The sequence below is a fragment of the Miscanthus floridulus genome, chromosome 6 (genome assembly GCF_019320115.1).
Source record: "Miscanthus floridulus cultivar M001 chromosome 6, ASM1932011v1, whole genome shotgun sequence".
Classification (NCBI taxonomy): Eukaryota; Viridiplantae; Streptophyta; class Magnoliopsida; order Poales; family Poaceae; genus Miscanthus; species Miscanthus floridulus.
Window position 1 is genome coordinate 7,303,091 of NC_089585.1, and position 27,538 is coordinate 7,330,628.

Below are 27,538 nucleotides of genomic sequence, written 5' to 3' on the forward strand. Positions count from 1 at the left end.
TAAAAATATTTTCAAAAGAGACCAAAATACAAAAATTTCACCCGCCTGGCCTGCGCTCCTCGTGTAACGGAGTACTACGTACGTTTACAACTTTTTCATGCATGGATGGGCAGATGGGGATGGGCTGATGAGCATCTTTACCACTAATAATGCACTGATTGTGAACTTTTCTAAAGCAACTGTCCACCGCAGTCACGAAATCTCCTACGTGCAAAAAAAACACCCAAAGCCCGAAACGAATGGATGAGATTCACCGTGACCTCTTTTTAACCTCACTCACTCGAATCAAACGGACCGGATTGGCTGGACCAAACCTTCTCACTCATCCCTCGTCCCGTCCCCCGCGCACCCCACGCGCGACTCTCCTCCCTCTCCCTCTCCCTCTCCGCGACGCCCTCTCTCCCGCAGGATAGGTCTTGCGCGACTCCTCTCCTCAGCCACACAGACAACACTCCAGGCGCCAGGGAACAAATCCAGGGCACCGGCCGCCGGCAGCCCGTCCACCGCCTGCATGACCAGGGCGCGAGCAAGCAGGGGAGGCGAGCGCCTCCATCTCCTTCTCCCAGTCCGGAGGACGGCTAGGGTTTCGGCAGGCGGCGGACGCCACCGGCGCAGGCTCCCCCACCGGCCGCGCCTCCCTCTCCTGTTCCGGTCCGCCCGGCGGCGGCGCCATCAGGCACGGGCTCCCTGACTGGCCGCACGGAGCGCCGTTCACGACTCCTCGACTCCCCCGGCAGTTCACACCGCCACCCCCTCCCTGCTGCTGGAGGAGCAAGCGCAGGGGAGCCGTCGAGGCCGCGTGGACAGCCGTCGGGCAAGGCGAGGCCGCGGCAGAGGCATCACAGGGCGGGGACACGGCAAGGCTGGTGAGGCGCGTCGCCGCTAGGCGAGGACGCGTCGAGGCGGGAGGCCGCGGCGGCAAGTGCGACCAAGAGCGGCGAGCTCCCCAAGTCAGTCGCCGCCATCTCCTGGAAGAGCTGTCCAAGGCGGTGGCTGGCGCCGAGCTCTCCATGCCCGCCGTGCACCCACGAGGGATGGATGGTGCGCTACGGAAGATGGTCAAATTCTTCTTTTTTTGCAAAGGAGCAGACAGGTAGGATTTGTGCCGTATATTTAAATTCGGTGATGCTCTTTGAATTTATTTTTGGCTAAGCCTTTACATCAAGCCATCTGCATTCAGAGTTTGATATTTTGTTATTAGCTTAAAATGTTGAGAAGCAAATTTTTTACATCTGATTACTTGGTGCTGTCAACATGCTTGACCTGTTTGTTCTATCCTTTTCAATACCACCACTTTTTTGGGCTTCAGCTTGACTATCCTTGATTTTTCTTTGTTCCCAGGTGCACTCAAGTGATGGGAATTGCAGGATGGAGGATAAGCGGCTCAAAAATCATCATGGGCAAGTGAGTTTGCCCTCCAGTTTTGTTTACTAACTTGAATGTGAATGTTGTGTGGTCAATGATCTTCATGTGCACGGTGCAAATAGTACTGCATCTAGATGCAGGATGCAGCTCTTCCAGTTGCCTGTCGAGTGCCCTCCTTGATGCCTCCTCTGTGCATCCTGTATTTTGTTCCTCGCAGTGATACTTGAATATACAGTTCATGCTTTGTGGTCAGCATTTGGCCAGTGGTTCAATCATTCTCCAATTAGCAGTCTCTTATTCTCCTTTACTGATCCCCAACCACCAATGGTTCCATCTACTGTTGCCGCTAGCTTGCAGTTTAGACAAACTGCTAATCTATCTTTTTTAATGGGAAAAAAACATTTGATGTGTCTGCAGGTTACACAAACTTGAATTATTCGAAGTGAACTTCAGTGTTTGAGTTTTGTTTCTCTTGTGCGTATGATGTCTTCAGGACATTCTTGGAACACATTGAACTTCCAGAACGAGAGGACCCTGAAGGGAACCTTCTTCGACAACTACGAACCACACACTGACCTGCAATATCGTTGAGCTGTACATGAAAAAGGTAAATGCAAAGTGCTATTTCTTCGGGAGGCTTGTTAGTTGAGCTTTCCTGACATTGCTAGGCTCCCAAACATCAGCTTGCTCTTGGTACAACTCTGCTCACTCTAAATTAATTACAAATTAACTTTTGATGATGTGCTATGTCTTACTACATATTACTTTATTTGTTGCTATCATTTTTTTATTAAATGAAAGCTTAAGATCTTTTTGTACATATTGTCTGTTAAATTTGAGTTTGTCATTTCCAGAACTGCAAGGGGAGCTAGAGGATATCCAAAGAGAAAGCACGAATGGCTGCATCTCAGGTACTTCCATGTTTCTAAATTCTAATTGCTCACATAGTGAGATATACATCCAATGAGCTTTCTGGTCTGGTTAAAATCCGTATCCTGTTCTTCATATAGATGAATGGGCCTATACGGGTGAAGGATACTTGCCTATGTTTTAATGCACTCAAAGGCCTACTAGGTGATTTATTTCTTTGTTGCACTCAAAGGCCTACTAGGTGATTTATTTCTGTTGTTCTTCAAAGTCCTCTCATTTGCTATGTTTTACAAATACTATCCGACAGCTCGCAACATTTAAGCTTTTTATAGGTGCTGCGTATCATGTTGCTGTTAGAGATATTTAAGCCTTTCTGTTTGGAGCTCCCTTACAAATTTATCTGGTTTTGGAGTTAGAGAAATTTGTCTTGAAGGGGATCGTGTTCATCCCAGTGAAAGGTAAGGGTATGATTCCCAATTTGGTTTCATCGTGTGAAATTATGAATTACGAAAGGGTTTGTATAATCGATTCCTTTGCAGTATCTGCAATTGGATTCCTGCTTGAATTTCAATTTGGTAGTGTAGCTAGGTAATTTGCGAACAGCTTAGAGTAGCATAATCATGTCACTGTGTTCTCGGTAGTCCAGTTTAGTTTGATCGCAATTGTGACTTTACAATGAAATGGCTAATCTTAGGTTACGCAAAAATCGTAGTCCTTAAATATACCATTTCGTTGGTATTATAGGTTTACTGTATGGCTTTTATGGTTTTTTCACTTAACTGACGGCTGAGGACCAACTCAACATTCAGTTGTGGCTTTTATGGTTGTTTTCACTTAACTGACTGGTCTCTTTTTGTAAGGGATTATATAGTTTCTTTTTTAACAATTTTATCATATAGTATCAATTTAATTATGTTGGAATGCTTTACTGTTTTTTACAGATGCACAAGGTTGACGGATCCATAGAGTTCTCATATGAAGAACTTTATGATGTTACAAACAACTTTAGTATGGAGCATAAAATTGGGCAAGGGGGGTTTGGCTCTGTTTATGCTGGGCTTATAGGCGAGGTGAGCTCAACCTTTTCTCAGTGTATAACATGGATAGGCAATGTAGTTGGTGCACATGCACTTCACAGTTCAATAGGCAACTAATGTCTATGAAATAAACGGAGGCAGTACATCTGGGGTATGCTTGTGATTGATAATTTTCCCTCTCTTTCGTGTGTCCAGAAAGCTGCCATAAAGAAAATGGATACAAAGTGTTATGGTGGGCAACAAGTATCAGAGGAGGAAGCGTGCACGTGGCTAAAGCGTGAGCCAGGGAGCCGGCGAAACGAGGAAAGGCGCGATGTGCGTGCGCGAACGCGCAGAGCGCGGTCACCATGGTGGTTCAGTCAGTCAGTCGAGTCATTAGGAGTTTGTTTGAGATCCTAAACTTTAGCATGCAGTTCGTTAGTACTTGGTAGCTTTTGAATTGGAGTCCTTATGTATTGAACGATTGCGAGAAAATGAGATCAGCCAGAGATTAGAGTTATCTCTCTAGCCTCCTGGCGCCCTAGCGCTCTCACCCTCCGTCCACGAACTCTAAACACCGGCGCCGAGCACGGCGCCGCCATCTCGCCGTCGGGCCTTCAAGCCTCGCCCGAGCACCTCCCACTCCTACGCATTACGCAGTAGATCGGGTCATAACACAAAGTCATCTCAAGAATTCCTTGCTGAACTGAAGGTTTTGACACACATCCATCACTCGAATCTGGTTGGTGATCTTAGATTTTTCAGAGATAAGGCCAATTTGGAACTAATTTGTCTCTGTATCTTAATTGTTTAGTATTGAGTGTGGATACAATTGACATGTCTAGGAAACATGAAGTGGATTTCAATACAAATATTAATTTTGGTTTATATGCATTTTGACTTGCCTTGGTGCCTCCCCTTTTACACTTCATCAATATAAATACTTTGTTGAGTCACTATCATAAATTTGTAATGAACTAAAGTTCCACATGCTGCAACAACGCAAAATTTTAATTTCTGAGATAGTCTGCATAGGTTTCATAAGTTACCTTTTGACTTAACGTGGCGCCATAGCATGGGCAAGCAAACATTAAAAAGGTGAACCCATATTTTATTTTATTTTGATAAGATAATGCAGTGGAGAAAAAAACTACAGAGGTGAAGTTTAGCAAAGATTTTGTCCTTTGTCATTGTTATTGAAAGAATGCATTGGAGCTTTCCTTTCATGTCCAGCTTAGAATTTTTTTTGGTGATTTAAATGCATCAGCAGGTCACAGGCAGCGGCGGCGGAGCGGCCGTCTCCAAACCCGGATGGGGAAGAGAGGCGATAGGCCTGCCGCGGCTAAGGACTTTGATGCTGTCATTTTGCTTTGACACAATAGGCACGATGGGCTTCTCCATCTCGTTTCATTGTTACCATGAACAGGCTAATTTAATAATCGACAGTCATGTGCCCATTTTGATGACACAGACAGTCATGTGCCCATTTTGATGACACCAAATTGCAAGCACAGAGAATGCCTTTCCCTTTCCTTTGTTGGTCTGTACCTGGAATCCTCATAATTAGTAGCTGTTTACAGATGTTTGAATTGCTTTGATTTAATTTTGGTTTGGCTCTGAGATTTATTTCATTAGAGCTTTATCTCCCCACCATAGATGAGATGGATACTTCGTTTATCCCCTTCAAATGCACAGTTCCACTAAAAGTACTCTGTTTTTCAGTAAGGGTCTGCTAATTACGTTTGTTTCCATTCTTCTTTGTTCTATATATGGAATAGGTGAATAGGTCAATCTCACTGTTCACTTCATTTTTAAGAAACATATTGTCTTTTTGTACATGTTGTAGCTTTAGCACGGGTAAATATAACTTTGGACTTAATGTGGCCTATAGCGTTAGCATGGGCTTATAATTTCATGACCTGGACTTGCTGGTGATATACAAGAGTGTTTTCTAGATTATATACGTGGTGATATACAATCGTGTGAACTTAAACTATGAAAAAAAATGTCGTTATTTGGGTGTTTTCATGAGTATTCCTGAAATGCATCCGCAGCGTTAGCACGGGCACTGATGATAAAACTGACGCGAGCATGCAGAGCGACTACGTACGGACTACATAAAGCCAGCTGCGCTCAAGTCAGAGGGTTCTGTACTTGAGAATGGTTTCAAACTTACTATTAGAGCACGTTTAGTTCTAGGATTTGGGAGTGGTCAAATAATTAATGCGTTACTGTAGTGTTTCGTTTGTATTTGTGAATTGTTGTCCAAACATTGACTAATTAGGCTCAAAAGATTCAACTCGTAAAGTACAACCAAACTGTGCAATTAGTTTTTGATTTCGTCTACATTTAGTACTCCATGTATGTACCGTAAGTTTGATGTGACGGAAAATCTTCTTTTTGCATAGTGCATTTTTCAGGAGTTCGGTGGAAACTAAACATGGCCTTAGTGTTCCAAGTTACTAGTGGTTTTGGGCATCGCTAAGCTAAGTCTTGCGTGGAGATACTTGGCTGACACCACAACCATGATCTATGGGATCCAAGTTGTGTACACCGGCCCACGTTCTCCTGTGCATCCACACATGGGTGGTATTTTGTTTCATATATTAGATTCATCAGCACATTGTGTCGCTAGCTATGTTGTACTTACACTATGAACACCGCAGGTTACATCGTATTTTGTCGCATTGACTATGTGTAGGTCCTAACTATGTGACCTTGAGGTACAAATCCAAGGTTCTGTTCTACCAACCGTTTGTATTTTATCACATACTGATTGTATCTAGTTGATGTCGGCAGCCTCATGGGTTAATTACTGTCACAGTTTTTCTTTCTACATCCGCCTAACCCATCAACCGTTGAAAATATAGTGATTTTCGGTCCTATCGGAAAAAGGAGGGAAACAGATACTCAATTTAAACTGGCCAAATAGAATTCCATAATCGATCTCATAGATCCCTATAGAATTATTTGGAAAGCCATATTCGATGAAAGTCGTATGTATAACTTGGAGGGGGATCTTTCCCATCTTTTGGGATCCACCTTACACTATGGGGCCAAAAAGTCAAAAAAAAAAAGTGATTCGTTTTTAGCCCTTATAAAAAGAAAACATATTCTTGAACCTCTTTCACGCTCATGTCACGTCAAGGTATTGCAGAAAAAAGAACCGCAAAATTCAATCCAATTTTTCATCTAATAAGATCCTTTTCCACTTCATCATCATAATATTTGTTTTTTTAAACTCATGAGCCCACACTTGTTTTTCCACTTCAGCATCATGATATATAGTTTTATCTACATCGCCTTTCTCATCTACTATGCGTTCCTCTTAAACACCTTGAATTGTATGGTATTTGTACTTTAATTTTACTTTACTCTTAAACATCTTGTTTTTTTCACTTCAACGTCATGACAGTATATTTTACATAAAAGATCATTTGATTTGCAACTGGATTCTTAAATGCATTTAAAGACTTAAAGTGCAATAAGGTAGTTGAATTTATTTCTTTCACAATGACACAGTGGATAAGTATAGTTTATTTTTTGGTTTTTTAATGATATTGGTGGATAACTTATCAACATGTATAGGGTTACTTGATTTTTGTTTTTATTCAATTAACCTGGTAACTTGTAGGTCTCGGCGATGAACATAGGGACCTCTTTTTATTCGCCAAATATGGATAATAGATACTCTCACCCTGACACCATGTCGACCTCTACCATGACACCACAATAGATAGATCCTCCCATCCTATCTGTCTCTGCCATGACATCAAATCTATTACTTTTGTACTCCCCACCATCGATATAGTTAGAGTGTGCGACAATTCGACCTAGGTTCACCAGAGCCCCCACCTTATAAGTCATTCTCGTTCACTATCCATTTTCAACAATCCCACTGTCGACCTTCTACCTCCCTATTGATAATATCCATTGCATAGCTCATAATCTCACATGGATGTCAAGCCCCCTTTAAAACTAGGGGGTTTGTTTGGATCGATTCCATAGGTTGTCACGCCCCACTTCTAGCATGACGTATGTTCTTAAGCTGGTGTTTGCATTGCAGGTGGCCAGCTATTTGGCACGACAAACATTTCCCTAGTGTCCCTCAGTTCATTTTTGGGGCCTAAGCGGTGCCGAAATCGTTCGCTCCACTTGCGGCCTTACCTAGGTCCTTGTGACCCTGACAATTGTAGGTATGCTTGTTTTTTTATTTTTAGTATAGGTTAAGTTAAAGAATTATGCATATTTTAAGACTATTTTCCCCTAACGAAACACATGACCTTCCCTTTCCATCTCTCTTAGCCTCGTGACCTCCGTACAAAAGCCTCACAAGTCACAAATTTATCATCATCATCCTTCTTCGCCCGGTACGCAGTTGTAGAGAATTCATCGGCCCAATTAACTTGCTACTTTCGAACTACTGGCCCTTTCTCGAACTTGTAATCACCCATTGTTTGACTCCAACAAGTTTTCATGGGACAATCAAATGTAATTTCGAAGGACAAGGACCTTGATTGAGATCATCCACCAAGGATTCAAATCTTGAGCGAGGAGTGTAGGTATTCCTCTGCTCCCTGAACCCTCATGGAGCCTAGTGCTTCAACGAGCATCGAAACATTCAAGGCAAAAGTCGGCGGGAGTTGGCAGCACTGACCACGATGGGGCATGTTCGGTTGGTATTAAAGCTGGCTGATAAGCCGACTGAAGCTGTTTTGTTGTGAGAGAAAAATACTGTAGATTCTAACTGATAAACCCGATGAGATGAAAGAAATGCCGATCGGAGGGCAAAGTGCTCAAGAAGGCGCCAGCGAGCGAGCTAGTCCAACTCCACCAACATTACTGTGCTCACAGAGTACTACTGGTTGTCCCAAAATAAAAGTCATTCTTGTTTTCCAAAAAGTTATTTTTTTAAACTTTGATCAATTATATATAAAAAAATTAATAATTATAATATATAATTAGTATTATTACATATATCGTTAAATATATTTTTATAATAAATTTATTTAAAAATATAAATGTTACACGTATTTTTTCTATAAACCTGTCGAAAAAGTTTAACCTGCGTATTCCGTCGTCTGTTATGGGACGGAAGGAGCATGAGACGGTGGAGTCGTAGCCTGTAGGACTGTGTGAGCAGCGCAGAGTCAGAGCACAGCCGGGCTCAGCCGGGCAGAGGGTATCGATCGAGTGCCTGCTGCTCTCGACTTCCGCACCCATCAAATCAGAGCCTAATCATTGCCGAAAAGAAAGCTAGCACCCGTAGACCGTGACCGTGACCGTGACCGTGAGGCTGCTGTATCTGTATGCTGCTGCCCAAGCTCGGTCAGACGACGATCAATGCCAATGCCATGGCAGGCACGTTGGCCGGCCGGCCGGCTCTAGGGTCCAGGCCAGGCCAGCTGCACTCCTCTGCTGCCTCCCCTAGTCCCCTAGCTGCAGGCAGGCTACCATGCATGCAGCTGGGGTTTACAGTAACGCACGCACCCCATGCATCCGTCCGTCCGTCCCTGCCAGCGGATCAGCGACGGTACACTTCTCCGTCCGATCCCTCGCTGCTCGTGCTCGCTCGGCGTTCAGCCGCTCACATGCATGGGCATTGGTACTGTACGTACTTCAATTTGTTTTTCCAATTTCCAGGACGGCCGGACTCGCCATGCATGTTGCGTGACCCATGATGAAGAGGACGGACGGACGAGCTAGGAGGGATGGGACGGACGTGACCCATGATTGACCTGACAACTGACGCGCACGTCGTCTTTTTATTTTGTCAGCAGGTGGGTGATGCGATGCGAGTACGGGCGCCAATTTGATTGATCATTCGACGACAAGGCAGGTCTAGGGCCAGATGGAGCAGGACGACGATTGATGGATCGATCATCAGGTAACCGCGAGTAATTTGCCGTAATAATATTAGCCCTTGTTTTTAGTTCCTATCCCAAAACTTTATGCCCTGTCATATCGAATATTTACCACATGTATGGAGTATTAAATATATACTTAAAAAATAATTAATTGCATAGTTTACGACTAATTTGCTAGACGAATCTTTTAAGCCTAATTAGTTCATAATTTGACAATAAAGTGCTACAGTAATATATGCACTAATGATGGATTAAGGAGGTTTAACAAATTCGTCTCGTATTTTAATGATGGATTCTGTAATTTAATTTTTTTATTAGTATCCGAACAGCCCATACGACATCCTCATGTAATATCCGATGTGACATCCCAAAACTTTACACGCTGGATCTAAATAAGGGCTTAAGCGTGTAGCTAGGCCCTAGACTTCACATGCTAGCGGAGAAGTACCATCTGGATTCCGGTTCCGAAAAGGACTCCTGCTGTCAAATTTATCCGTTTCAATCTTTCAAACACGCTCAAATTTGTCTGAACTTCTACGAGAGGAAGAAATAAAATGGTACCAACGTGCTAAAGTAAAGAATTTATTAGAAGGGGATGCCAATACAAAATACTTTCACTTAGTAGCAAATGGGAAACACAGGAAAACTAGGATATTTACGCTGGAGCGGGAGGAATGTTTAATTCACGGTGATGCTGAGCTTAAAAAATATATCACCATTTACTATAAAAAATTATTCGAGCTATCTGATCATAACAATTTGGTGATGGATCAGTCATACTGTGATGACATCCCTCAAGTTACAACTAGGGAAAATGATCTCTTGGTTGCTGGGTTTACGGAGGAGGAGATTAGAGGTGCAATTTTCCAAATGAACCATAATAAGGCTCCAGGTCCTGATGGCTTTCCTCCAGAGTTTTATCAGGTATTCTGGAATGTAATTAAGGATGATTTGATGTATTTGTTCACAGATTTCCATAAGGGAGAATTGCCTCCACATAGCCTAAACTTCAGAACGGTCATTTTAATACCAAAGTCTAAAGAAGCTAAACAAATACAACAATATAGACCTATCTGTTTGTTAAATGTTAGCTTCAAGATTTTTACTAAAGTGGCTACTAACTAAATTGTAAAGATAGCTCAACGCATAATTAAACCATCCCAAACAGCATTCCTACCTAGGAGAAATATAATGGAGGGTGCAGTTATTTTACATGAAACCTTACACGAGTTACATAAAAAGGAAACAAAATGGAATTAACTTTAAGATTGATTTTGAAAAGGCATATGATAAGGTGAATTGGAATTTCTTACAACAAGCACTAAGAATGAAGGGGTTTCATCCGGTGTGGTGTGATTGGGTCAAAGTTTTTGTTCAAGGTGGGAATGTGGGCATTAAAGTTAATGACCAAATGGGCTCATATTTCCAGACCAAGAAAGGTCTTAGACAAGGTGATCCTCTGTCACTGATCCTTTTCAATATTGTTGTAGATATGCTAGCTATCATTTTATCTAGAGCCAAGGAGGAAGGCCAAATAAAAGGGGTTGTTACACACCTAGTGGAAAATGGCTTGTCTATCTTGCAATATGCAGATGACACGGTTCTATTTTTCGACCATGATATTGAATAGACAAAAAAATTGAAACTTTTGCTTGGTACTTTTGAACAATTATCAGGTTTGAAAATCAACTTCCATAAAAGTGAATTATTTTGCTTTGGCCAAGCAAAAGAATTTGAGGAGCAATACTCATATCTATTTGGTTACAAAATGGGATCATACCCTTTTCGATATTTGGGCCTTTGAAAGGTCCTAATGGCTAGAAGAGGGGGGTGAATAGCTTAATAAAATTTCTACAACAACACTTAACAAAAATAGTCAGACAATTATGAGGCGAAGCAAGTGTTGCGCTAGCCTACTCAAAATGCAAGCCACCTACCATAATTCTAGTTTAGATAGTGTCGATTCACACAAGAGGTATGACACTACCCTATGTTAGTGTGCTCTCAAAGGCTAACTAAAGAGCCACACCAACCAACCAAGCAAGCTCTCAAAACTAGTTACACTAAAGAGCTTGTCAACTAGTTTGCGATAATGTAAAGAGAGTAATCAAAAATATTATACCACCGTGAAGATGAATGAACCAATCAATCATAACGATGAATAACAATGAAGACCAATCACCTCGAAATCAATGATGAACACAATGGTTTTTACCGAGGTTCACTTGCTTGCCGGTAAGCTAGTTCTCGTTGTGGCGATTCACTCACTTGGATGTTCACGCGCTAATTGGCTTCACACGCCAAACCCTCAATAGGGTGCCGCACAACCAGCACAAGATGAGGATCACACAAGCCACAAGCAATCCACTAGAGTACTTTTTGGCTCTCCACCGGGGAAAGGTCAAGAACCCCTCACAATCACCATGATCGGAGCCGGAGACAATCACCACCCTCCGCTCAATGATCCTCGCTGCTCCAAGCCATCTAGGTGGCAGCAACCACCAAGAGTAACAAGCAAAATCCGCAGCGAAACACGAACACCAAGTGCCTCTAGATGCAATCACTCAAGCAATGCACTTGGATCTATCCCAATCTCACTATGATGATGAATCAATGATGTAGATGAGTGGGAGGGCTTTGGCTAAGCTCACAAGGTTGCTATGTCAATGAAAATGGCCAAAGATGTGAGCCATAGCTGGCCATGGGGCTTAAATAGAAGCCCCCATGAAATAGAGCCGTTATACCCCTTCACTAGGCATAATGCGGGCTGACCAGACGCTACAGTCCAACTGACCGGACGTAGCACTAGACGTGAATACTGGACGCGTTCGGTCGCTATACCGGACGTGTCCAGTAGTGTAACGTCCAGTCCCGACATACATGGCCCAGGCCCACTCTTCCTAGGAGTGGTTCCACCCGCGTAGCAACCCGTTTGAACTTTCGTCCTCGCTTCATTCAAAAATGGTTAACTGAAGGTTACTACGTGTCCCTGGCCCTGGTATTTAAGTCGATCCGGCGATTCCTCAGTTTCTAGTATGGTACTAAACATGGTTGCACAGTAACCCATGAATAGTACCAGCGAAATTGGCCAGCTCATTTTCTAGTGAACAGTGACCGATGAACAGTAGCCCGGCTCCTTGGTGCTGCAGTGACCGTCATTCCTCTGCTACAGTGACACCGCCCATGCTGAAAATTGGATTGGGCCCACTTTGGCCCATTAGGATGTTACAAGTAGCTACTAGACAGCCACGTGTCCAACCATTGCCTCCAATGGCTCTCTGACACGATGACCGAACGCTCAGCACGAAATGATCGGACACACAACCACTGAGTCCAGTTGAGTCCAGTGAGCCTCCAAGGCCGATCAGATATGTCTGTTAGAAACTGACCGGACGCTGAGCCTCAGCGTCCGGTCGAGTACAGTAAGTACCCTTGCCCGACCGGACGCGTCCGGTGATAATTCACCAAAACCAAACTAGAGCTTTCAATCTCCCCCTTTTGGTAATTGATGACAACCCTTACACAAAGATATGAATTAAAATTCAATTGAATCCATGTTACTTGCCCAAGCATATTTACCATTTGTAAAAGGATATGGACAAGTTTCATGAACCCTAAATGGTAGCAATTGCTCCCCCTACATATGTGCTAAGAGTTTGGATTGTAGCTTGTACATATGCTTAGATAGGAAATATAGGAGTCAATGTCTACCAAATAATGCTAAGGTATAAAAGATGGACCTTTGAAGCGTGATACCAATCGGAGTGCACCAATATACCATCCTTAGCACCATGGTTAGCTAAATACCACTTGGAAACACTTGGAAATGAAAGTTATCTAGTGATTTCATTTCATCATTCAATCTAACAATTAACATACATCACACAAACATGGATATTTTAAATTTAGAACTTATGCCATGCAAGCAAACATATGAAATGCACATTCAAATGCACCATACAAGTTAATGAGCTTGCTCCCCCTACTTGTGTGCTCAAAATTTTAGTTGATCCCTTTCCTTTGTCATATCTCTCCCCCTTTGTCATATATCAAGATATCTTTATGTTTTTCTCCCTTTATGATATTTCTCCCCTTTTTCATTATTTTTTACTACTATCTTTGTTTCTCTCCCCCTTTGTCATCAATGACCACAAAGGTTCTAAATATAGATAGTATTATTTGTAGGGTCAAGATTATCAATGTCAATCAATGGGGTGAGGATCATTTTCCCAAATTTGGTCTAGTCTAGATTATTTGCCAAAGATATTTAACTCGGTTTGATCCAAGGACAAGCTTCTTCACACCTCCAAATAAGGGTTATCTTATACCATGTTGAGTTAAATACTTAGAGCTCATTTTCTAGATTAAACACTAGGTTTACAAGCCCATAAACATGTCATATGCCATCACTAGATCAAGTCAAGTATAGAAGCAATAGTGATACCATATAGACATCAAAATAATTTAATTTTCATGAATGAGCCTAATAAAATAGAACCACTTGAAAGGTCCTAATAAAATTGAAAATGTGACTAGATGCACTAATCATGTCCTTAGCAAAGATGTATGTCATGCCAATCAACTTTTACCTTGAATTGCTCGAAGGAGAGGCATGTCATATGAGTGGGGAGTGCATCAACACATATTTGAGAAATCCAATATGTTCAACTCATTCCTTAGCTTGCAAAACCTTTTCTCATCCAATGGCTTGGTGAATATATCGGCAAGTTGATCTTCGGTGCCTACACTCTCAATGCAAATGTTCCCTTTTTGTTGGTGATCTCTTATGAAATGATGGCGGACATCAATGTGCTTTGTTCTTGCATGTTGAACCAGATTGTTGGTTAACTTGATTGCACTCTCATTGTCACATAGCAATGGTACTTTCTTGAACTTAATTCCAAAGTCACTCAAAGTGGCCTTCATCCAACGTACTTGTGCACAACAACTACCAACGGATATGCATTCGGCTTTGGCGGTTGATAATGCAACACTATTTTACTTCTTTGATGACCATGAAACAAGTGACCTTCCCAACAATTGACATGTGTCCGAGGTGCTCTTCCTTTTAACTTTGCATCCCGCATAATCCGAGTCAGAGTAACCAACTAGCTCAAACTTTGCTCCTTTGGGATATCACAAATCAACATTTGGTGTATGCTTCAAGTACCTCAATATTCTCTTTGTAGCCTTCAAATGACTTTCTCTTAGTGAGGCTTAAAATCTTGCACACATGCATACACTAAATATGACATCCGACCTTGATGCGGTCATATAGAGTAGGCTTCCAATCATAGACCGATACAAGTTTTGATCCACCATATTTCCACTTGCATCACTATCCAAGTTGCCATTGGTTCTCATTGGTGTGCTAATGACTTTGCTATCAATCATGCCAAATTTCTTGATCATGTCCTTGATATACTTGCCTTGATTCACAAATGTACCATTCTTCAATTGCTTGATTTGAAGACCAAGGAAGTAGCTTAACTCTCCAATCATGGACATTTCAAACTCATTAGCCATCATCTTTCCAAACTCATCACAAAAGTCTTGATTGGTTGATCCAAATATAATATCATTTACATAGATTTGCAATACAAATAGATCTTTTCCAATCTTCTTGATGAAAAAAGTGGTGTCAACTTTGCCCATTGTGAACCCTTTAGAGAGTAGGAAATCCCTCAATCTCTCATACCATGCTCTAGGTGCTTGCTTCAAGCCATACAATGCCTTCTTCAACTTGTACACATGGTTGGGCTTCTTGTCATCTTCAAAACCGAGAGGTTGCTCAACATATACTTCTTCATTGATGTAGCCATTGAGAAATGCACTCTTAACATCCATTTGATAGAGCTTGATGCTATGGGCACAAGCATAGGCTAGTAAGATTCTAATTGCTTCCAATCTAGCAACCGGGGCATATATTTCTCCAAAGTCAAGACCTTCAACTTGTGTATAGCCTTGTGCTACCAATCTTGCTTTGTTCCTTACAACTATCCCATCTTGATCTTGCTTGTTTCTAAAGACCCATTTGGTTCCAATCACATTATGTCCCTTTGGTCTCTCTACTAATTTCCATACTTGATTTTTTATGAAGTTATTCAATTCTTCATGCATAGCATTCACCTAATCAACATCCTTCAATCCTTCATCTATCTTCTTCGGTTCAATGGATGACACAAATGAGAAGTGTTCACAAAATGATGTGTCGGTGTTTCGGACCGGGGGATCCTCGACCAACTAGTAAATTTGTACTGCGCGTTCCTGATTCCGGATGGTGATGCAAAGAGACATAAGGTTTATACTGGTTCGAGCAATCGGTGCCCTACATCCAGTCCAAGAAATCAATCTTGTATTCCTTGCACCAAAGTGCTTGTAGTAGGGGGTTACAAGCTGGGTGAGAGAGGGAGCTAGTCCTAGGTCTCGACGTGGAGTGATACGGACTGCTTGAGATGTTGCTCTCAGGCAGCAGGGATGTGTGTGTTATAGGGTGTTCCTTTGGTGGGCGCCTGTGTCCTCCCTCAGAAATGGCCTAAGTCCTTTCCTTTTATAGTTGAAGGGAGGACCAGGGTAGTACACATGCTAACTATACGGTGTCATGCGAACGGAGGCGGCGTGTCCGAGCCCTGTAGCCTATTGCTGTGGCGGCGTGGTCATCGGAGTGGTTCGTCCTTGAAGCGCTAGGGCAACGTGCTGGTCACATTCGATCCTGTGCGTCATGGGAGCTCTAGGGCTACCTCGAAGCGGGCACGGTGGTCTGTGTGCGGGTCACTGTGGGTTGACTACGCGTGAGGCCGAGGCTCGGTTTGGTGCCGAGGGCGAACCATGGTGGGGGTCTCGGCAGACATGAATCTCGAGATGGCAGAGGCCCTGATGTAGGGTGCCGAGGATCAGAGGGAGCGGTCAGTCTGGTACGCTGGTTCGGAGGTGATGATGACCCAGGCCAGACTTCCCATGCCGCGTTGTCTTCGGGGCGGGTGTTACGGGGCACAGCGTAGCGCCGGCGCTGATCGTGGGTATAGCGCCAGAACACAGTGGCTAGTAATCCCCACCATGCCTTGTCTTAGCTGGTATGGTGTTGATGCGACTCCTTGTCCCATCGACCACTCCGTGGTGTTGAGCCATCGTCTGGCTGAGATCGCGGGAGTGGTTGACACATTAATAGGATGTGACATGCTATTGGGAAGACTGGTCAAGGCGGGAGCGACGGGTTATTAACAAGCCAGCCTCGGGCGATACGGAGAATAGCTGTCTCATTCGAGGCTGTACGCATGGGGCCTTGGGCAAGATGGAGATTGGGATCCTTGCCGAGGCCTCTCGCGCGAGGCCTCGCACGAGGTGGAGATTTTGTCAGGGTGTCGAGACCTCCCGTGTGAGGCCTCAAGCGAGGCGAAGAGCCGGTGGGTTTGGACGGGGCTAGTGGTGAACCCATGGCTTACCTTCTGGCTTTGTCGTTGACGGGATTTAAGTGACTCTTTTGGTGGATGCTCAGGGTACCCCATTTTATGGTACCCGACAGTAGCCCCTGAGCCTTAGGGGGAGTGCGTGCACTCTCCCTAAGGGTTTGTCGAGACTTGGCTTGCAGCTGCTCCTGTAGGGATTGTGTTTCGCTTCTTGAGGTTTCGGTGGGTGCGCACGAGCGCACCCGCCGGGTGTAGCCCCCGAGGCCCTAGAGGAGTGGATTTTACTCCTTCAGGGGCTTTTTTCGTGTTTGAGTGAGGAGTTTTTATCGTATTTGCCAAGCCTACAAGTGCGTGTTTGGGTAGCGAGGTTTCGGCAAGGTCGCAGGGAGAGCCCCCGAGCCTCTGTACGAAGCAAGAGGGCGATCAGGGGTGCCCCTAACTTTTTGTACGACTCTCATGCTTCCTTTTTGCTCAGAAGGAGGGGTGGAATGTGCTAGGCTACCCTTGGTGGGCACGAGCGGTGGCACTTCCGGTGAGCTGTTATTGGGTAAGTTCGAGTGGAGGCCCGTGCCCCATTCGCTAGGGGATGGCTAGTGGTCTAGAGATGCGCTCCAAGAGTACCGGAGGTTTCTCTAGTGGGTGCCGAGGCCATTCGCTGGGCCCTGGTGGCTCGGTGCCACCCTACGGTGGGATCCCATTCGAAGACCTCCCTACCGGTCTCGGACATGACTTGGGACGCCCCGAGCGATCGTTTGCTCGGGCCTTGGCCATACGTGGGCTCACCCCATAGTCGTCCCTGACTCTGTTGCCCTAGGGCGGCTGTCGAAACCTTAGGGGGCCTAGCCTTCGAACCCCTAGACCGTAACGGGCTCGGTGCTCTTTATCGTGTTTGTAATGAAACTTCTAGCACGGGCTTAGGTCGTTTGTCTTTGTCTTGGACGTGGGAGGAGCCCCCGAGCCTCCGCCCGGAGCAAGAGGGCGGTCAGGGGTCCCCCTAGATTTTTTGTTTGGCCCTCACATATCCTTTTCGTTCGGACGGAGGGGTTGTTTGCCGAGCCCATTCGGGTGCGAGCCTGGGCCGCTGGGTCTCAGCAAGGTTGTAGGAAGAGCCCCTTAGCCTCTACATGGAGCGAGAGGGCCATCGGGAGTTCCCCTGGCTTTTTGTACGCCCCTCGCGCGTGAGGGTTTGTTTGCCGAGGCCCCTTTGGGTGCGAGCCTGGGTCGTGGGGTCTCGGCATATCTACAGGAAGGGCTCTCTAGCCTCTGCACAGAGCGAGAGGGCCGTCAGGAGCTCCCCTGGCTTTTTGTACGACCCTCGTGCTTCCTTTTTGCTCGGAAGGAGGGGTTGTTTTGCCGAGCCCCCTTGAGTGCGAGCCGGGGTCGCTAGGTCTCAGTAAGGTTGCAGGAAGAGCCCCCTAGCCTCTGCATGGAGCAAGAGGTTTGTCAGGGGCTCCCCTGGCTTTTTGTATGACCCTCACGCTTTATTTTCGCTCGGAAGGAGGGGTGGAATGTGCCAGGCTACCCTCGGTGGGCACGAGCGATGCACTTCCGGTGAGCTGTTATTGGGTAAGTCCGAGTGGAGGCCCGTGCACCATTCGCTAGGGGTGGCTAGTGGTCCAGGGATGCACTCCAAGAGTACCGGAGGGTTTCTCTAGTGGGTGCCAAGGCCGTTCGCTGGGCCTCGGTGGCTCGGTGCCTTCCTACGGTGGGATCCCATTCAGAGACCTCCCTGCCGATCCTGGACATGACTTAGGGCATCCCAAGCGTTTCGCTTGCTTGGGCCTCAGCCCTGAGTGGGCTCACCCATGGTTGTCCCTAACTCTGTTGCCCTGGGGTGGCTATCGAAACCCTTAGGGGCCTAGCCTTCGAACCCCTAGACCGTAATAGGCTCGGCGCCCGGTTCCTTCATCTGGAAGGGATAGGGCGGGGGGAATATCTTCCCCATAGGCTCGGCAATGGCTGGCGCGCCTTTTGAGGTGGTTTTCTAGGAGATGGAACAACGCCTACTGCCGTAGTGGTCGGGTGCGACGTGGTGTCAGCAGATGGGACGTAACTGTTCCCGCATTTAATGAGGAAAAGGTGGACACGTGGGCGGTAAAATCGGATCGGGGTTAACCGCGCCGGATCCGGGGGAAACTTCTCCGATTTCATCGCCCGTCCATTTCACCTTTGCCCTGCATAAATATGCAACAAGCCTCGCCCCTCCCCACCTTACCTTGCCTGTGTTAGTTCTGCCCCCATCGAGCCGTTGCTAGAGCAGCGGGCATCGGGAAGAAGAAGGGAGAAGGGCGAGCTAGAGAGAGAGAGACTCACTGCCGCATTCGAACCCTCCACCGCACTCATGGTCGGTGACATTGTTGTCATCGAGGTGGACCCTTGGGATCCATCTAACATCACTGTGGAGATGCTTCAGTCGCTTGTCGACGGTGGACTCCTTCGTCCGGTGACGGACCCCAGTAGGCCAGAGTGGATCACTCCGTTGGGTGAGACGGAGCTGAGGCCTCATGACAGTTACGTCATGAGTTTCGTCTCCTTTCACGAGCGTGGCCTCGGCGTTCTGGTGGACCGGTTCATGCGGGCGCTCCCGCACTATTATGGCGTGGAGCTCCACAACTTCAACCCCAACTCCATCGCGCAGGCGGCCATCTTCATCGCTGTCTGCGAGGGGTACTTGGGGATTGCTCCCCATTGGGAGTTGTGGCTCCATCTCTTCTGGGCGGGGCATACCACTAAGCCGACAGGCATGTCGGGCATGAGGAAGGCGGTGAGGGCCGATGGCTGCACTCTCCAAGTGCGTCAAGACCGCCAGCACCTCTACATCCCGGCCCAGCTTGCGTCATCCAATCATCGATGGTACACGAGCTGGTTCTATCTTTGCAACAACGATGGAGGGCTTCCCCCCTACACTGGGTAGATTGTGGGGAGCTGCTCGGAGAGGTGGAAGTATGGCGTCCCAAGGGAGGATCGGCCTAAGCTGTAGCCGCTTCTAGAGGAGCTGGAGAGGCTATGGAGCCGTGGCCTTACTGTGGCCATGGTCGTGGCTGCCTTCCACCGCCGAAGGGTGCTGTCACTGATGGCTTGGCGGCGGCGCCTGTTCAAGATGAGGCCGGGTGAGACAAATGAGGGCATCCAGATGTCCTCCTCCACCCTTTCCGATGAGGAAATTCTTCGCCGGGTGGGGGAGACGGTGGAGGCGAAGCTAAGGGGCGGCAACCTGACCCCCATCGCGATGCGCCTATCATGGGGGTTCCTCTCGCTGGTAAGTCGCGCGCTGCTGCAGCCCCTGAGCCTTCTCCGTTTCTCCATACTTCTCGTTCCCTTATGCGCGTTCGCCGTTCTTGCAGGGGATGAGGGACGTGCACGCCTCTCCGCCACCCATTCTTAAGGACGCAAGGTGGCGGGCGATCAACCGGGCGCACGTCGAGGCGTAGAAAAAGTGGAAGGACGCTAAGGCGGCAAAGCGCACGAAGAAGATCCTCGCGCGCGAGGAACTGGACAAGCGCTGCCTCCAGCAAAGGAAGGATGGCCTCCCGTTGGAGGAGTCCCCATCGCCGTCGATATCGATGGATGCCTCGGACGGGGATGATGAGGGCGAGATGGGGCGGGGTCCCCTGGACCATCTCCCTGATGTAGGGGAGGCGGTGCCCGAGGCGTTGGCAAGCAGCCCGGTGCTCCCAGGAGGAGGAGGAGGAGCTACCCCGGGGTCGACGGTTGCCCACCTCGGGGCCGAGACCAACACGCCCGGGGAGCGGGCGTTGGGCAAGCGTGCCATCAGCCCGGTGGGCTCAGCGGCAGCGGTGGAGTAGGTGGCGGCGGGGGCGATGCAACTACCCTCGTAAAGGACCGAGGGGGCATCGGGGTCCGTCGAGGACCAACCGGCGCTGATGGACACGGAGGCTGTGCCTCTACCGCCGCCACCACCTGCACAAACAAGGGTCGCCGTGGCGAAGCAGTTGCCGCCCTGCTCGAGGTAGGTGTATTTTTGGTGGAGTCGTAGTGCTTTTCGTCCGTTCTTTTGTCTTGTGCTGACCTTGTAAACACTTTGTCCTTAGCCGAAAGCAGCCTACGGAGGTGCCTACCTTGGCACCCCTAAAAGCGCATAAGGTTAACCTCAGCTCCACCGCCCACTAGGTGGCGGAGGTGCAAGCCGCCCTACAACGTGGCGCGGCGTCGGTGAGGGCCGACCCAAAGGAGCCGGCCACCCAAGGAGGGGCTACCAGGGCGGCCCCAACATAGGTGGGGGAGGGAGCGCCTCCGCCCCATGATGGCAAGGCCCGTGGGTCGGATGGGGCCGAGGTTCCCTTGCCTACAGAGGCCGCTAGGATCGAGGTCCCCGTGGTTTCATAGGCCGGGGCGACAGAGGCTGCGGTGCCCAGGACCATCGAGGTCGCTGCGGTGGGCGCCGGAGCCCCTGTGACCGCCGAGGCCATGGTGGTGGGGGCCGGAGCCCCTGGGACCACCGAGGCCACAATGGCGGAGGCCGGAGCCCCCGAGACCACCGAGGCCACGATGGTGGAGGCCAGAGCCCCTGGGACCACCGAGGCTGACGTGATTGCGGTGAGGCTGTCGGCCCAGGAAGTGGAGACGAGGGTCACGGAGGCCTCAGCGGCACCCTTGGTTCAAGGCCTGCCGTCGTTGCGGGAGAGCGCCTAGGAGGTGGAAGTTCTTCCGATCTCCTCCGACGATACTTCCTGGGCACAGGAGATGGCCGGCGCCGAGGTAGCCGGTGTCGTGGAACAGCCGGTTCCAACCCCAGGCGAGGGAAGCTCGGCCCTCACGCGAGTACGACCCGAGCCCTGCGGGTGGGATCACCCGCGTGTCCTGTGGCAGAGCCAGGATGACCCTAGGGCGGAGCCTCTATTTGCCCTCAAGGACGCGGCCGAGGGCAGTTGCTGGGACATGTTCGAGCAGTACCACTAGCTGGCAGAGCGGTCACTACGGACGGCGCTGTCCGTGGTGGCCAACGATTTGCCCAGAGTCACCTAGGTTCGTGCTTTCTTTTCTCATGCGGTGGTCTTTTTCTGAGTTTTCTTTGTAGGGATTGACTCCTGTTCTGTTTCCCCCAGGAGCTCGAGACTCGGTCCTTTGGGAAGTCGGTCTTTCTCTAGTGGGAGAGGGATGTCTGGGACCAGCTTTAGTGGCAGAAAGGCCTTCTTGCCAGCGTCAACGAGCTCCTATCGGCGTGGAGCGCAGAGGTGGAGGACCTCCGGCTTTGTTGTGCCAATGCAAAGGTCGAGGCGGTCATGGCCTAGGAGTAGGTTGCCCCTCTAGTGGCGCGGGTCAAGGAGTTGGAGGAGGAGCTGACCTAGGTGGCCGGTGAGTGGGACGCCTTCAAATCCCGAGCTGGAGAGGCCACGGCCTCGGGCAAGGTCCTTGCTGGACAGCTAGAGGCAGAGCAGAGCACGCACCAGTTGATGAAAGGCACCTTGGATGAGGCCTTTACGGCGGCCGAGGCCTCATGAACCGAGGCTGTGGTGTGGAGGGGAAAGGCTAAGGGTGAGTCCTATTCCCCTTGTTTTATTCGCTTTTTCTTATGTTTGCTCCCTAACTCCTTGTTGTGACGCAGAGCTAGGGAGTGAAGCTTCCAGGGTGCTCAAGGCTTCTTGGGTTGAGGCCCAGCGCCTGAAGGAGGAGGCCATTGTTTCCCGGGCCAAAGCCCTGCGCTGGAAGGAGAAAGCCGAGGACTTTCGGGTTGAGGCCCGACGCTGGGAGCAGAAGGCCAAGGGTGAGTTCCGTAGGCTTCCATCCTTATTTGGCTTGTTTTTCCTCTCGCTCAACCCCATTCCGTTTCCTATGGTGCAGAGTCGAAGGCGGAGGTCACCCGGGCCTCCGAGGCTTCCGTCGTGGTGCAGACGGTGCTCGAGACCGAGATCAGGGAGCACGACGCGCTGAAGGGTGCCGCCCATGCCGTCTACGAGGCCCTGGTGGTCGAGGGGGTTCAATCAGGCAGCTCCCTTGGGAGCCGTCTGATTGCGCTGAGCGGTCAAGTGCGTGAGCAGTTCCGAGGGCGCTGCATATGGGCGTCAAGGGTGCATAGGCCGTCATCGCCTCGCACTACGTCGGTGTTGACCTCCAAGCCATCAGCGATGGCTACGTCTTGCCTGATGATGACGATGAGGCCGATGAGGTGGTGATGAAGCTGTTGGAGGCGGCGGAAGGCCCTAGCACGGCGCTGGCAATGTTGTTTGAAGAGGAGGTGGTCCCTCCCCCACCGTTTGCCGATGCTGGAGGTCCTGAGCCTTGACCTAGGCTCAAGTGGCCATGTAAATAGAGTAGGAATTAACTTTGTATCGTAACGCTTGTGGTCGTCGAGGCCTTTCTTTTAAAGTACTCGTGTTTCTTTAATCGTTTGTCTTGTATTTTCGAGCATCTGCCCTCTTGTTGTCTCTGATCTGATTTCTTTGCAAAAAACCTCCTTGGAGCCTAAGCCATCCCCTGGGCGAAAGATGGTGAGGGAGCGCTGTAGCCCAGAGGCTTAGGCCATCTCGCAACTCTACCAGCCTTCTGGCCCTGAGACGGGCTTTTGGTCCTTGGGGTTTTCACAATCGATTCGTCAGAGCGTGCTAGAGGGTTTGGCGTAGGAATTTTTTTGAAAAATGACTAAAAAATGGTGCGTGGGACTTAGGGGGAATCCCCCATCTAGTCCCCAAGGGAGATTCGGTTCTGCGGAGGCAGAGCTAAGTCTCCCTTACAGTGTCATCGTGTTGTCGAGACCAACGATAGGCTCGGGGGGGGGGGGGGTTCTCAAAAAATTAGAACAACTAAAGAACGCTTTTCAATTGTATTCCGAGAAACAATATATACAATGCTTGGGATTTTAAGGGTAAAAGCGACGTAGCTATTCTATATTCCAAGCGTTGGTGAAGATTTCACCCTTCTCGTTGGCTAGCTTGTAGGTTCCGGGCTTCAGCACTTGGACGATGATGTACGGTCCTTCCCATGGCGGGGTTAGCTTGTGGCGACCCTTGTTGCTCTGTGCCAGCCTCAACACTAGGTCGCCTACCTTCAAGTCTCGTCTTCGGATGCGCCGGGCCTAATAGCGCCATAGGGTTTGCTGATATTTAGCCGAGTGCAGCAGCGCGACGTCTCGGGCTTCCTCCAGTTGGTCGAGGGCGTCCTCTCGGGTGGTGCGGTTGCGTTGTTCGTTATAGGCCTGTAGCCTTAGGGAACCATATTCCAAGTCAGTGGAGAGGATGGCCTCGGCCCCATAGACCAAGAAGAAAGGCGTGAACCCCGTGGCTCGGCTTGGAGTGTTCCTCAGGCTCCAGATGACCGATGGAAGTTCGGCGAGCCATTTCTTACCAAACTTCTTCAACTGGTTGTAAATTTTTGGCTTGAGGCCTTGTAGGATCATGCTATTGGCATGCTCTACTTGGCCGTTGGTCCTTGGGTGTCCTATGGCCGACCAGGCCACACAGATGTGGTGGTCATCGCAGAACGTCAAGAATTTTTTGCCGGTGAACTATGTCCCATTGTCGGTGATGATGGTGTTAGGGACCCCAAACCTGTGGATAATGTTAGTGAAGAACAACACTGCTTGCTCAGATTTGATTCGATTGATCAGACGAGCCTTGATCCATTTGGAGAACTTATCGATTGCTACCAGTAGATGGGTGTAGCCCCCGGGGGCCTTTTGTAGAGGTCCGACCATGTCGAGCCCCCATACGGCGAACGACCACGTAATAGGGATGGTTTGGAGGGCCAGGGCCGGGAGGTGCGTCTGCCGAGCATAGTACTGGCATCCTTCATAGGAGCGTACTAGCTTGGTGATGTCGGCAACTGCCGTCAGCCAGTAGAACCCTTGGCGAAAAGCATTTCCGACGAGCGTCCGAGGCGCCGTATGGTGCCCGTAGGCCCCTGCGTGCAAGTCCCAAAGTAGGGCTTGGCCTACCTCAGTGGTGATGCATCGTTGAAGGACACCAGAGGGACTTCACCTGTATAATTCACCATTGCAGAGGACGTAAGTCTTGGCTCACTGCGCAAGTCGTCGGGCTACGGTCCTATCACTAGGAAGCTCCCCCCGAGCAAGCCAATCAAGGAATGGGATTCGCCAGTCCGCGTCCTAGTCGGTCTGGGGAGGCTCGGTGTTGACTTCCATGACCTCGAGCTTGCTCAAGAGAGTCTCAGCAGCAGAGGGGGCGTCGAGCCCCGTCGTGTGTTCGACAGGTGGGCCCTCCTCTACTACCAAGGTGTAGTCAATGGAAGGTTTGTGGAGGTCCCTGGCAAAGACGTTCGGGGGGACCAGAGCCTGTGCCAAGGCCATCTTTGCCAGTTCATCGACGGCCTCATTGTACTTCTGTGTGATGTGCTTTAGGTCGAGACCGTCGAACTTGTCTTCTAGGTGATGTGCCAACTTACAGTACGCCTCCATTTTGGGGTCAAGGCAGTTTGACTCCTTCATGACTTGATCGACGATGAGCTATGAGTCACCCCAGACGTCGAGACGCCGTACCCCAAGTTCGATGACGACCTACAAGCCATTGACAAGGGCCTCATACTCAACCGTGTTGTTGGAGGCGGCGAAGTGGAGCCGCACCATGTAGCGCATGTGTACTCCGAGGGGCGAGATGAAGAGGAGACTCACGCCTACCCCGGTCTTCGTCAGAGACCCATTGAAGTACATGGTCCAGCATTCTGTCTAGATTTGAGTAGGTGGCAATTGGGTGTCGGTCCACTCAGCCACAAAATCGGCCAAGACCTAAGACTTAATTGCTTTCTGAGGTGCAAAAGTCAAGGCTTCCCCCATAAGCTCGATGGCCCACTTGGCTATCCTACCTGAGGCTTCCCGGTTATGGATAATCTCTCCCAAGGGGAAAGATGATGCCATGGTCACTGGGTGGGACTCGAAGTAGTGACGCAGCTTGCGCCGGGCCAGGACTATGGCGTAGACCAGCTTCTGGATGTGGGGGTAGTGTGTTTTGGTCTTGAAGAGTACTTCGCTGATGAAGTAGACAAGTCGTTGGATGGGTAGAGCATGCCCCTCTTCCTACCTCTCTACTACTACGACAGCGCTGGCCACTTGGGTCGTTGCGGCGACGTAGAGTAAAAGGACCTCATCTCTGGCTAGCGGTACCAGGACGGGAGGATTGGTGAGCAGTGCTTTGAGCTTGGTGAGGGCTTCTTTGGCCTCGGGGGTCCAGGAAAAGCGTTTGGATTTTCTCAAGAGGCGGTATAGGGGCAAGCCTTTTTCATCGAGGCACAAGATGAAGCGGCTCAGGGCCGTAAGACATCCCATGACCCTCTACACTCCTTTGAGGTCTTTGATTGGTCCCATGCTGGTTACGGCCGAGACCTTCTTTGGGTTGGTTTCGATGCCATGTTCCGAGACTATGAATCCCAAGAGCATGCCTCGGGGGACCCCGAACACACACTTCTCGGGATTGAGCTTGATGCCCTTCTCTCTAAGGCATTTGAAGGCTATCTTCAAGTCATTGACGAGATCCTCGGTCTTTCTAGTCTTGACCACGATGTCATCCACATAAGCCTCAACGGTTCTCCCAATGTGGTCGCCAAAGACCTTGGTCATGCACCACTGGTACGTGGCCCCTGCATTTCTGAGGCCGAAAGGCATAGTCACGTAGCAGTACATGCCGAATGGGGTGTTGAAAGAAGTCACAAGCTGGTCGGACTTTTTCATCTTAATTTGATGGTAACCAGAATACGCATCAAGGAAAGACAGGGTCTCGCACCCCGCAATAGAGTCAACGATCTGATCGATTCGAGTAATGGGAAGGGGACTTTTGGACAGGCTTTATTCAAACCGGTGTAGTCTACACACATCCTCCATTTCCCATTTTTCTTCTTAACTAATATGGGGTTAGCCAACCACTCTGGATGGGACACTTCCTTGATGAACCCGGCCGCCAAGAGTTTCTGTACCTCCTCGCCAATGGCCCTATGCTTTTCCTCATTGAATCGGTGCAAGCATTGCTTCACCGGTCTAGAGCCGGCCCGGATGTCCAAGGCGTTCTTGGTGACCTCCCTCGGTATGCCCAGCATGTCCAAGGGACTCCATGCGAACATGTCGCCATTCACACGGAGGAAGTTGATGAGCACGGCCTCCTATTTGATGTCGAGGGTGGCGCTGATCCTCAGTGCCCGGTTGTCTGGGCAGGCGGGGTCGACCAGGACGAGCTTGATGGCCTCCGCGGGCTTGAACGCCCCTGCACAACGCTTGGAATCAGGCACCTCACCACTGAGTTGGTCAAGGTTGGCGATGAGGGTCTCGGCCTCCGCGAGAGCCTTGGCATACTTGATGCACTCAACGTCGTAGTCATATGCATGTTCATACGTGGACTTAATCATGATGACACCGTTGGGACCAGGCATCTTGAGCTTGAGGTAGGTATAGTTGGGGACCGCCATGAACTTGGCATAGCACGGCTACCCTAGGATGGCATGGTAGGTTCCCCTAAACCCAACCACCTCGAAGGTAAGGACCTCCTTGCGGTAGTTGGAGGGGGTGCCGAAGCAAACGGGAAGGTCGATGCACCCGAGGGGTCGCGTGCATTTCCTTGGCACGATGCCGTGGAAAGGTGCGGCGTCGCCTCGGAGCCTTGACCAGTCAATCTCCAATAGCTCTAGGGTGTTGGCGTAGAGGATGTTGAGGCCGCTGCCTCCGTCCATCAAAACCTTGGTGAGTCAAGTGTTGCCGATGATCGGGTCGACAACAAGTGGGTACTGCCCAGGATTCAGAACATGGTCGGGGTGGTCATCCCGATCGAAGGTGATTGCTTCTCGAGTCTAGTCGAGGTATCGGGGAGTGGCTACCTTAACTAAGAAGACCTCTTGGCATTCCCTCTTTTGCTGACACGCAGTAAGGCACGCCGAGGGTCCACCAAAGATCATGAAGGCGATGTGTACCTCGGGGAACCCTTCGTCCTTGTCGTCGTCCTGGTCGCCGGTGCCTTTCTGCTTGGCATCGTCATCGGGGAGGCTGAGCCTGGCATAGTATCGCCACAGCATGGAGCAATCCTCAAGGGTGTGCTTTACCAGGCCCTGGTGGTAAGGGCAG

General features: G+C 49.0%; 2 protein-coding genes across 10 annotated transcripts; one reads left to right on the plus strand and one right to left on the minus strand.

The window, feature by feature from the left end:
• Nucleotides 1-306: 306 nt before the first annotated feature.
• LOC136461586 (chitin elicitor receptor kinase 1-like) lies at nt 307-4,842 on the plus strand. Of its 9 annotated transcripts, none has more exons than XR_010760381.1 (8): nt 307-1,093; nt 1,342-1,404; nt 1,859-1,972; nt 2,220-2,276; nt 2,376-2,693; nt 3,177-3,305; nt 3,468-3,993; nt 4,522-4,842. XR_010760381.1 is itself a non-coding variant. In XM_066460871.1 (8 exons), exons 4-8 carry the CDS (start codon nt 2,262-2,264, stop codon nt 4,741-4,743), a joined length of 459 nt encoding a protein of 152 aa, XP_066316968.1. In that variant the 5' UTR covers nt 307-1,093; nt 1,342-1,404; nt 1,783-1,972; nt 2,220-2,261; the 3' UTR covers nt 4,744-4,842. The 9 variants fall into 9 exon arrangements, 2 of the variants coding, with proteins under 2 accessions (XP_066316968.1, XP_066316967.1); XR_010760382.1 differs by having other exon boundaries at nt 3,468-3,963; nt 4,519-4,842; XR_010760383.1 differs by having other exon boundaries at nt 3,468-3,963.
• Nucleotides 4,843-26,586: 21,744 nt separating this feature from the next.
• Nucleotides 26,587-26,889, minus strand: LOC136460163 (uncharacterized). Its single transcript, XM_066459976.1, has one exon. The coding sequence runs from the start codon at nt 26,887-26,889 to the stop codon at nt 26,587-26,589; it is 303 nt and encodes a 100-aa protein (XP_066316073.1).
• Between the last annotated feature and the right edge of the window lie 649 nt (nt 26,890-27,538).

Bases quoted from the DNA above. Each gene is read 5' to 3' on its own strand.
- LOC136461586 (XM_066460871.1), top strand. The intron at 3,306-3,467 runs GTGAGCTCAACC...TCGTGTGTCCAG, and splicing joins ATGCTGGGCTTATAGGCGAG to AAAGCTGCCATAAAGAAAAT. The intron at 3,492-3,927 runs ACAAAGTGTTAT...TCGGGTCATAAC, and splicing joins CTGCCATAAAGAAAATGGAT to ACAAAGTCATCTCAAGAATT.
- LOC136460163 (XM_066459976.1), bottom strand. From the start codon at position 26,889: ATGGCGGTCCCCAACTATACCTACCTCAAGCTCAAGATGCCTGGTCCC.